The sequence below is a fragment of the Mesitornis unicolor genome, unplaced genomic scaffold (assembly GCF_000695765.1).
Source record: "Mesitornis unicolor isolate BGI_N332 unplaced genomic scaffold, ASM69576v1 scaffold36940, whole genome shotgun sequence".
NCBI classification, from domain to species: Eukaryota; Metazoa; Chordata; class Aves; order Mesitornithiformes; family Mesitornithidae; genus Mesitornis; species Mesitornis unicolor.
Window position 1 is genome coordinate 65,510 of NW_010158272.1, and position 12,221 is coordinate 77,730.

Consider the following 12,221-nt stretch of genomic DNA (forward strand, 5'->3'; position numbering starts at 1 on the left):
CAGGAATTTAGAATTGTAAAAAGCTACTATAACAGAGTGGAGAGTCAGGCATTAAGTTTTAAAAAAAAAAAAAGAAGAATTCAAAACTAGTACATATATATTTGAGAGCAATAAATATGAGGGGGCTGTATTTAAAATAGAGATAATAATGATCTCAGTGAAATCTGAGAACTACTTTAAACATTTTTCTTACATATAAACTTCATTCATCCTAAAAATAGTGAAATGTTGTTAACAATGGAAACAGGGCCAATATTATCTTGGGGAAAAAAAAAGTCTCAAGGGAAGCAGAGAAAAAGGGTTTTGAAGTAACCTCGCGTAACTGAGTCCATGGGAACTTTTAAAACAAAGAAGAGTAAACCTTCAATGAGGTCTTGAAATGATTGGGTTGTAAATTTGAGGCCTAAGGCAATATGCCTATATTATTAGCACATGTAAAAAGAATTAGTGCATTCTGAAGAACAGAGAGGACTCGGATAGCAGAAAGGAAAGAAGTTTCAGAGAAAGGCGTAAGGAACAAAGGCAAACAGAAAGACTTCAGAGAGTGATAAAGTATTTATAGATACTATTATAATCTATAATTTAACTCTCTTCATCTTGAAATTAGGAGCCTGTAAGATCTTACGGTTTACATGGCTTTATGCTAAATGTAGTTTCACATACTTTTCCATATGCAGGATGTCTGCTTTCTAAAAATAGTAAGTGTCAGTATCTCCAAAATGGTAATTCCTTTTCCAGCTTTTAGAACAGTCCTTTCCAAATGCATGCATAGGAGTCCTTCCCTTTTAGATAGCAGATCTCAAATGCAATCAACTTTTTTTTCCCTTTCCTTTAATCTAGTCCTCTGAGAAATCTAAATTTAAAAAGTGAATAAATTAAGGCAATGATTGAAACACACTATTTAAGGCACCAGGTTTTTTATATTCAGTTTGCTTATACTCAATAGTTTTTTTTTTAAATAACGTGCTATTAATGGAAAGTGTGCCTCTTGAGGTCTGAATTTAACATTCTCATAGCAGAAGATTTAGTACTCATTAGATAGATGCCTTTGACTGCCATCACCCTGCTACAACAAAATCCTATTGAACATTCACAGTTCCTGCAGATTTCAATTATGGATTTTGTCAAAAGTAAAGTCTAAACTAAACAAGGATTTTTTTTTCCTTTCCTGTGTGGTTGTTCAGAGAGGGAAGACTAAGAAAAGGAGGTTGGTAGCTAAAGGCAAAATTATGCTTCAAGAGCTTTCCATTGGGTGTGTGTATCTTTCTCACTCCTAGAAGGAGAAATTCACAAGCCCAGCATGTGACAGAAATTCCAATAGCCTGGTTAGGCGAGTCACTAGGGCAAACTTGCAAATGTAATTCTAACTAGGCTTCCCTCTCCCTTAATATTGTTAATTCACCAAGTTCTTCAAAAAAAAACAAAATACAAAATAAAATAAAACCCCTCAGTTGCACAAATAGAAGTAATCTATCCATTGCCCTGGCCATCATTACCTTACTATTTAAAGAAATCCAAAATTTTCATGTCCATGTTAAAAATTTGAAAAATTAAAATTAAAAAAAATTAAAAATAAATTAATTTAATTAATTAATTTTTAAAAATTAACTCAGACTTTTCTAAAAGCCTCCGAATTATCCCCCTCTTCAACATCATATTACTGGCAGGCAGGCCAATACCCTTTTCAAGTTATAAAAATGAAAATAAATGTTTAGTGCCTATTAACAGGGGAAAAATTACCATGATGTCATCAATTACTAAGCATTTAGCTGATCTCTCCAGTTTGCTGAAACAGAAGGGCATATAACACTGTGGCCTAGTGAGGAAGCAGTAATGAAGCCATTAATTCATTCATTTATAAAGCAACAAATTAATTTTCCTTCTTCACATGCACTCTGAGGTCTGAAAGGTCACTCATACCACCTAGGTGCCTGAGTACACAGGAACTGCCAAAGATCATATAGAAAAATGATATGCAAACAGGGTACTCCACTGCATGCAAGCAAAGAAAACAGAAGGACTATAACAGGTTTAAGGAAGGAAAGACTATGAAAAGGAGGACCAGGCAAGCTTCTGGAAATCCAAGCCAGCTCTGACATTTGAACACGGTTCTCTGCAATATTGTGGGCCACAGGCTGGCAACAGATATTGCCCCACAAGCACAAATATACACATGCTTCCTGCAATACCTATTTCTGACATGTAATTAGGTCAAATTTTTAAGCCTTGTTCCTCCATCTACTCCACAAATCATTGATCAGGGAAAAAAATGTAGGTGGATTAGCTTAGAACCGTCTATACTGCAGGAATAAATAACGTTAATTTGGTCCAATGCTACACCAAATGTACAAGAAAATGGAGGAGGAAACAGGGAACCAAGACATTCATTAGCCTGCAGGCATCACAACTGTTAAAAGGATGCTTGTAATCTCTTGGGTAAACACGCACACATACACAAACACACAGTCATTTACTTTATTTTCACAGACTGTAGCTTGCACTGTATTCTGGACTAGGCCTCATTTTTCATCATTCAGTTCTGAATAAATTATTCTGAAACTTCTTACATCCATTTGTGAGCTTTATACACTTCTATATTTCTTCTTGCCTTCCCAATGTAAAAAGGAGAAAGAAGAATTAGAAATGTTTTAGAAACAACAAATCTACACAACCTAGTAAAAGGGCATCCTATAACCTTATATTTAGCACTCGGTTACATTTACACTGATATTTAAGAGAGACAATCAAACCCTGGACAACAAAATACTCACAGCACCAGATACAAAATATTCTTCACAGATTATTCACCTATGTGTCTGGTTTTAAAAACATACACAATGCAGAACAAGTCAAGTAGGACCTAGAAATCCCTGCTGCCTGTCTGCATTACATCCCACAACACAGAGGCACTAGCACTCCGTTACTCATTAAATGTAACACAGGCAGCAGACTGAGCACGTATGGAATCCCCCTCTCCCTTGTCCCTCTTCAAACTGAGTTCACATTGACAAGGGGAAATTTTCTTGTGTGAATCAGCCCTGGAACCTGTCAGAAACCAGGTCTCAGCTGACACAAAACATCTGCAGAAGTTGTACAAACTAGGGCAGACCAGCGTGGTTTGGACACCATCCCAACCATGCAGGAGGTGGCAGCAATTTTCATGAACCCACCCAAATGTACACTTCACCACTGTTCTACAGTTGGTAAAGAACATGCCTTCATTTTCTATGTGGCCCAAGTTATCTGGTAAAGCCTCAAAAGTCGCAGCAAACAAAGAAGGGCCCCAGTATGACAACATGCTACAGCAGGTACCATTACTAGCAGTAATAGCGGGAGTGAAAACAGTTTCAGGTTCTTCCAGTGACTAAATGCCAGGTCTCCTCAGGATTGTCTCATCACACACCTCATCCATGCCGACAATCTTATAGATCCATAAAGGAAAGAGATCCCACAGTGCATCCCAGTGACTTCCTAACATGACACCAACCTGTCAAGTGCTAGTGAACATGCTTCCATATATCTTAAATTTCAATATAGCTATTAGAAATTACAAAGCAGCCTAGATAGTCACTTGTTGCAAAATTTAAAAAATGGATGGAAAAAGGGGAAGTGGGCAGTTTTCCTGCCTTAATCCAAAGACCATATGCTAGAAAGTATAAATAACCATTAACATAGACACAAAGGAAAGAAGAAGTGAAAAATACAAAGCTTTTTCTTTTTTCTTTTTATTTTTTTGCAAAAACTAGCAGATGAAGAGCCAAAGATTTAAAAATTGGGAACAAGTCATATATTCTGACCAAAATAATTGCTATTTTTTTAAGAACCAGATAACAACTACAACTACATATAGACAAAAAGCACAAGATATTTTTCCAGGGAAACAAATTATTATTGATAAATCAATGTTATCCCGTACCTCCGCAAAATTTTTGAAGAAAGATTGCTAATGTTTTTGAAGCTTGATCAATCCGTAAATGCCAAGGAAAGAGTAAAAAGACCCCAACAAAACAGAACAGAACAGAACAGAACAAAACAAAATAAGACAAAAACATTTAGCAGATATCCCAACAAAACTCTGGAAACAGAGAATCTTATGGGAAATTGTAGCAGGATGAAAACTGAACTTACAATTAGACCCTTGTTTAATTTCCTCTTTTTTTTTCCTTTAATAGAGAGGATGAATTTTAAAAAGCCAGCATATTGAAAAGTTAAACAAACTGGAACAAATTAAATTATATTTTTTTAATAAAACAATACAAAATAACTACCTGCACTAATCTCAAGAAGGGTCATATAAATATAAACAGAAGGAAAAAGCTTCAATGGAAAGCTTGCACAGGAGTAAGTTTTCTTTGGAGGTAAAAAGATAATTGCACTTACAAAATTTACTCCGATATATTTCTGTATCATTTGTTTTACTCTTACATATCAAATACATTTGGCACACAATCTAAAGGATGGTTTTTTTGACTGTCAGTTTTTAAAATTCACAGTGATATCCCAACATTTATGCCAGATTATTTCTAAACTGGCCATTAATCAGAAACTAGCCTTAGTCTCCATGACTGGCTTTTAGTTAAACATATTACTTCATTTCTGGTTTTGCAGAACATAAGCTATTTCAAAAGAAACACAGAACTCCAACTATGCAGTTTTTAGACTTACATGCTTCTGGGTAGAACTATGTTGAAAGAACGCAGAAGGTATAATTGCTAGAGGGTGTTTTAAAATTAAAATCCTGTTTGGACAGAAAGAATATTTACTGTCCAGTTAATTAATTAAGTACCAGAATACTATCAAACCCAACAGCTAGCTGTTGTTGGCACATAAGGTAACTTGACAGGTAACAGACTTTTTTTCTCAGTTTCCCTGATTCAGAAAATGGGCATACCACTTACAGATTCCAAAAAACATTTACACGTTTTTTAGAATTCACAGCAGAAAATTTTACACATCTTAAAATTCACTATTCTTTTAAAAATTTCATTTGCTTTCTTAAATAGACCTTAGAGTCACAGTTTCCAAATCAACTAAAGCTTTCACATTCTTCTGTGCATTGGATCATTTTTATAGTTTATCATAATTATTATAATTACCTTTGTCACTTCCATAATAATAGAAGACTGTCTTACTGATAGCACACCAACGCTTTTGCCATTCAAAGCCGAGAAAACTGTGGTCTGCAATTAATATAATTTGCGTTACATCACTTTATAGCATTATTGAACACAAATATGTTACTTCTTTTCAAAGGTGAGGAAAAAAGGAGGAGGAGACAGGAAAAGTGCTAAGGAAAGGAAACAAAATCAGGATATGAAGAAATGTATGTCACTGAGAAGATAATTAGAAATAAAAATTGGTGGTAAGAAAACAAATGGGAAATTGAAATCACATAAAGAGAGAAGTCATGTGTAACATTAAATATAAGGAAAAAATGAACAACTTCCTAAATATTTGCCAGAGTTACTGCAGCATTAAGTGGGTATTAAAGTGACAATATAAGATTTATTGAATCAAGGTAAATATTGACTGAACCAAAGCTGAGATCAATATTTGCCCTCTTGAAGGAAAATAAATCTTGATGCTCACTGAAACATGAAGTCAACATATGGTACTTTTACATATGTTCCTAATGTTTTCTTCAAAAATATCTGAAAGTCTCTGAATTATCGCTGACAGTGAACTTTCACAGCATGATTTTTTTTAGTCAATAAAGAAATAGGATTTTCTTTTAATACTACAGGAGCAATTATGTGCTGTGCTTCTTTTGCATAATAGTAATTCAACATATCAGCTTCTACTCCATTTTATCACTCATGTATGAGGTTAATTGTGTGTATAGCATCAAATACTGACTCATAGACTTCCCAGATATAAAGTATGCACTAGTTTTCACAAAGATATTCAGACATACCTTTTCTGCGTTTTTCCAAGTATCCAGCCTTCAGAACAAACTGAAGATCTTGAGCTGCAATGGGAGGAAACTGATTCCCTGAAAGAAAAATAAGTTCTATTAAGCACTGCCTTTCAAGCAAATATTACAGTGGCATGAATAAACTTACAGAGTTTACACTCTCAACATGCAGGAACTACTAGAAAAAATTCTAGTAATGACCATGCCAGATTACGTCAAGTACAAAAATCCCTCTAACTATAAATATCAGGGCTGTTGCTGCTGTCCTCACCATTTCAGTAAGGAAAAATATAGCTGTGTAGCAGGCCCTGCAAGTCTCAGAAGAAAAAATATATAATTAAACTACCTGTGGCAACTCAGAAAACATTAGTGTGTGTTTTGAACAAGCAAGAAGGATAACGAAAATAGTAAGTTTTCAAATGTGCAAACAAAATCAAGTATCACAATTCAACACAAATCAGGAACGTGGTTTTCAACACCAGCTTCGCACAAAACCATCTTGAAACAACATACAAGGTAAGGACTTTCTATTATACTGTCTACAAAAAACAAAACTGAATGAAGAGATGATAAAAAGTTATGTCTGCTGTTGACAGACATTGCCTAATTTGCAATATAACACAAAACTGCTGCCTATAGGATCTATAAGGTGATACTGGATAGACCAATGACATTGCACAGAGACTACAGAATTCCTTATCTACAGATACTAATTTTAGGTTTTGCTGAACATGGCTGCAAATGGTATGTTCCACTGTGTCTTTTCCCTTTTCTCAACTGCTAATTTATAGCTAGAAGCATGAGACCAATCAGTCAACCCTGCCTCAACTTAAAATAGAAATCTAGATGTTAAAAATTGTGTCTTCTGTTCTGCATCCTTCCTCTCCTAAAACAACAAAAATTATTATTTAAATTGAACTCTTAGTATTAAGACCATAAATATGTTAGATATGCCTAATAATTAACATGTATATAGATGCCATAGTGTTTACTGCAAGCAAAAAGCAGAACAAAAGCTATTCCTGTGCTGTTGGTTTTTTAAGTGCATATGAACATCACAGTGAAGTTCCAACTACTTATTATCATCAAATATTCATAAGAGTCACTGTATGTAGGTGGCAAGTTTACACAGCAGCAATTATTCATCAAAACAGATGTAATCTCATTAAGTTCCGCCAATAGAAACATAGAAAAAAGGACCAATATCAGCAGACAACGTATGTGCTAAAAAAACACTTTAAGCTATGCAGGGTGGGTTAAAGATCAACTGGCTGACCTTGAACCAAGAACACTGTCTCTGAAAGGTGATGCTAACATCCTAGTTTTTTAGGTTTCCCCATAAAATAATCACTGTCCACAAATGAGTTGGTTTCTGGTGGTCTTATTTGAATACAGTTGTGAGAGGAAAAAAATACAAGAAAAAGAGGTAGGAACTTGCAGATAATGTTATTTTTTGCAGTATGAAAATACTCAAAATGAGAATATATTCCTTAAATAATAGCAGTGGCTTTTTAGACAACTAAAGATTTTGTTGGATACCATAAAGTGGTAGATAGAATTTTATATACACTGACATTTTCACTGAATTTCCTTCCTTTATTAATATTATTTTTAATTATTAGGAGTACACTAGCTATTATTTCAACTCCTATGGAATTCTTGCTACCGTGTTAAAAATAAAAATTATCTTCTCCATGTACTTGTATTTTAAAATGCTGCAGCTGTCCCCTCCTTGCTTGATAATATACAATCATTGCACAAAGTTAAATGAGAATTTAAAACAAAAGCACTTGCTGGCTGGTACATGATAAGTTTAATAGTTACTTTAAAACACGATCTAATGATGATATTATGAGTGGAGGAGGTGAAAAGTTCTACAAATATACATAGCGTGCTGCTTTATATTGGTCATTGGGAGGCATCAGTGTGCAGCACTTTACCTCTTCCAGTAGGGCTCATTTTAGAACAGTACACCCCCACAAATGTGCAAGACATAAAAGAAACTAACAAACAAATAAAACCAGTTTACTCTTAAATTAAGAGAACTTCAACGACTATTTGGATCTAATTTTACACATTACTGTTTGTATCAGTTTGAGTTTTGATGAGAAAGCTTGGCAAGTGATCATTTAATGAACATCCAAATCAAATGGGGCATATAGCTCCAAACAAGCACACATTTCAGGGACTTCTTATTCTGCCTATAGGTAGAAGCTCATCTGAACTGACTACTACTGGAGCCAAAACTCCACACCACTCTCGATTTGACGATGGCATTTTCTGAAACTGCATTTATTTTGCATAGGGCACTGAAAGCTCATAAGGAAAAGAACCTGCATGAAAAATTGCAGTCTTTCTTGAGAGGTGACCTCATTAATGTTTATAAATTTGTAAAGGGTGAGTGTCAGGAGGAAGGAGGAAGGAGCTAGGCTCTTCTCTCTGATGTCAAATGATAGGACAAGGGGCAATGGGAGCAAGCTGGAGCATAGGAGGTTCAACCTAAACAAGAGGAAAAACTTCTTTACTATGAGAGTGACAGAGCACTGGAACAGGCTGCCCAGAGAGGTTGTGGAGTCTCCTTCTCTGGAGACATTAAAAACCCGCCTGGACGCGTTCCTTTGTGACCTCATCTAGGTGATCCTGCTCTGGCAGGGGTGTTGGACTAGATGATCTTTCAAGGTCCCTTCCAACTCCTAATATTCTGTGATTCTTTCACTGTTCCAGTGACACTGCAGAAGGAAGTCCTCCCTCCTGCCCTCAACCTGTAGAGAAGCGCATTTTCGTTTTCTGTTCCTCAAAGCAACTGAGGCAGCGACTCCAGGACACAAGCAGCAGCTGGTCAGTCCCACTGCCACTCACGATCCATAAGTAACTGAAGCAGAAACAGATCACATGCATATTATCATCCTTCTATCAGAGAAGCCTGGGAACCACAAAATACAATGGAACTTAAAGTGGATGGATAGGAGAGAGAGACCCGGTAGTAATTTTCTTCCATTTTTTTTTCATTTCTTTTGTCCACATCTCCAACAGGGTTTAGAATGAACTGCAATGCCTAGATGTGGAAACTCCCAACTGAAAGCCTGGGATTTGCAGAGCAGGTTGGGTTTTGCAGCTGCTTTCAATCAAAATGTTGCTTCCCCATTCACTTGAAATAGATCAGGCTTGGCAAAAATCTCAAAAAAAAGAAGTATCACTAAAGCAGCACTGTGTAATAGTAAAACAGCATTTGTTTACATTACCCTAGCAGCTGAGATCAGAGACTCATTAGTTGACTACTGCATGGTACTTTGAATAAGACAGCTCCTTCTACAAAGAATCTATTTAACACAAAGTCTGCCAAGAAAGAAGGCATTATTATTTTTTTAATAAAAAAACTGTGAAGCAAGTTTAAAAAACTTCCTTCAAATCACATACTCCTTTAGAGTTTAGAGCTCTGAATTCCCAAATATTATACTCCCATGCATGTCCCAGGATGTCTTTAAGACAAGGAAAATTTTTCCCCTCCCACATGGATGCAGGTGAAATCGCCCGAATTCCAGTCTCCTCTAACTTCCCTGGAGATTGATCATTATAAGAAATTAAATGTGGAGATGCAAGGTAGCACCTACTGGTCTTAACTTTCTTACATGCCTCAGTGTGTGTTGCTGAGATACTTATGGTAAAACCGACTACCAGATCAGAGCAGATGTCTCTCTCTCCTAAATCAGACCACCAAAGACAACCATGTCCTCCTACCTACTTCCTACCCCTGCATGGCCCGATTCCAGATATGTCTCAAGGATTTAGAAATAAAGATGTTAAAAAGGCCCATATTCTTTCCTGGTTTTTCCTTTGGTACACCATAGTTTCTGAAACCGGTTTTAAATACCAAAGAGTAAAGTGGCACTGTGAGTCAAGAAGTGTCCTGTGGCTTACAACTGTGTGAGTTTACAGATGAAGAAAGGTACAGTTGCTCCCATGTACCCTTCCAGACCTAATTTCTGCTGTGTCATTGCCCTGAAGGTGGTGGGCAGGCACAGAACCGAGGGTACAAAAAGTCTCCTTTCCATTCCCAAGTTTCTACCTCACAAACAATGTCTTGAACCTTACTCTTTTAATGTGAAAATCAGGTCAATCCTATCCAATATTTGGGGAGATTATTATCTTGCATCCCCAATATACAGTATAAAACGAGGGAGGTCCATCTGCTTAGCATTAAAGATTTTCCTTCTTTCCTGACCACCCACTCACAGATGAATCTCCCAGAATAATTTCTCTTCTTATCCTGGTGGGAATTACTTCAACGTACTCCAAACTAAAATCTGCAAGCTATGCTCTGCATGGATGTTCCCAGACCTATGTGCACAAAGGCCATCAAAGATCAGATCAAAATGTTTACGAGGCCTAAACTTTCATGTTTTAGAGAAATGTAAATTACACATATAATGCACCAGGCTTTTTCTCTTGGTTCTAGGCACTTCTGTGCCAAGTGAGCAGCTGGCAGTTATTATAATGCTATTGCTGCCAGGCTAAAAATTCCTCCAGTGAAAAGAAAGTGAAATGCTCTCACTGAAGCATAAAGCCAGTTTTTCTGCCAATCATGCTTTGACTTCAGAAAAACACAAATGTTATTAACGTAGGTGCCTTAGTATACAAGTTCCACTGCATAAATCCCACAAATCCAGTGCATCTTGTAACTTCAGAAAGACCTCAGACTGCAGCTTCTGTCATGGTTACAATTTTTGCAACTTGGTAATCAGAGAGTCAAAAGCCTGAATGTTGCAATTTCCTACCCTACTGTAATAATGAGTTTGGCCCATTACTTAAAAGCAGTTTCATCAGTGTCACTTCACACGATAAAGCATGAAATTCAGTCATTATGCATGGCATTTTGATTTTTGGAGGACCCAATGGTGTTAAAATTTCATTCTGTTTACAAAATTAAACAATTTTTTAAAAAACCAGGTTGTATTATTCTGCACTGTATACTAATATTTTTTATTTCTTCAATGTGGGCTAAGGGATACATAGAGCAAGAAATAATTAGAGGTCAATGCATTTTAAAGAGGTGCTTAACATGCTTATGGGAAGTTAAACAGGCGAAGTGGAGGTAAGTGTAATTCACTAACAGCTAAGTGGTTGATTACAACTTGCTTTCCTAGTAGAGGACCATAGGTTTAACTGTTATAATGGCAAAGACTTCATGCTCAAAGAAGAATAATTCACTGTTCTTCAGACCTTATAAAAGAAAACTGGCAGGACAAAATACATTAATTTGATTACATGGAGAAAACAGTGATTGCTATTTCTTTAGCTTCCTTTTAACTCAGAAAAAATATAATCGCTATTATTGAAAATTATTTTTCCAGCTTCCTTTTTACTGCACTGAAGACCCATTTATACAAAAGGGGAAACTGAAATCCACTCCTGTTTATATTACTGTTAGTAAAAACTTTGCCAACATTTTTCCTTTCTGTTTTCTAGCTAACATCAATATGAAAACGTATCTTGTAGTATAATATGAAACAAAAACAAAGAGTTGCTACTCTAAATACTGAAATAATAACTTTAAAATGCAGCAAATGGGGGGTTTGTCCTCAATCTTGGGGCTGCAATTCTAAATTGGCAAAGATTTTCTGAATATACTTGTATTAAAGTTGAGCAAGGAAGGAGTAATGTTTCTAGTGGCACAAAGAGTATTTGCATCTTCTTTTCTTCCCTCCCAGCCCCCTTCTCACACACTTCTCTCAAATTCCTCGTATCTCTCAATTTTATTTTTATCTAGGAATACAGCATTTACACATTTTTAATAGCTACTACAGAGGGATTTGATTATTTTTTAATTGGTACATACCAATACACTGGGGACACATCTGTTGCACAAACACTGTGAAACTAGGCTAAAGAGGAGGTATTTTACTTTCATATGCGTACCTTCTCCCTACTTTTTCTAATTAAAGAGAAGATTAATGTACACTGAATTTTAAAAAAACCCCATTTCCTAGAGTCTTCTGATTAAGGAAAAAGTTATCAGGAGGAAGATCACATAAAATCTCATTAGCTTCATTAACTATCTTGAACAATTTCATAATGCCTACTTCAGTACTTCACAAATGTAGTAGCCTAATAGCTGTGAATTAGTTTAACATGCAAGAATCAAAATATAAATGTTAAAGAAAACACATTTCATTTAGGGGAATAAATGTAATGAAAGTGTTTAGCTTTTGAAACATTGGTTCAAGAAAAGTTAGCATTTTGGTCCTCAAAGTGCTTGTTCCAAAGACTGCCTGATCTATGTAGTTTTGCTCTGGAGCCATCCTCGGCA

At 35.9% G+C, this 12,221-nt stretch overlaps 1 protein-coding gene across 1 annotated transcript in view; it reads right to left on the minus strand.

Moving 5' to 3' along the window:
* SKAP2 (src kinase associated phosphoprotein 2) overlaps positions 1–5,992 on the minus strand; it is a gene marked incomplete at its 5' end in the record, with an annotated part of 47,638 nt that extends 41,646 nt beyond the window's left edge. Inside the window, 2 exons of the mRNA XM_010183015.1 lie at positions 5,097–5,180; positions 5,915–5,992. Of these exons, the coding sequence (XP_010181317.1) occupies positions 5,097–5,180; positions 5,915–5,992 (162 nt within the window). The remainder of the gene's footprint in view (positions 1–5,096; positions 5,181–5,914) is intronic.
* Positions 5,993–12,221: the final 6,229 nt, after the last annotated feature.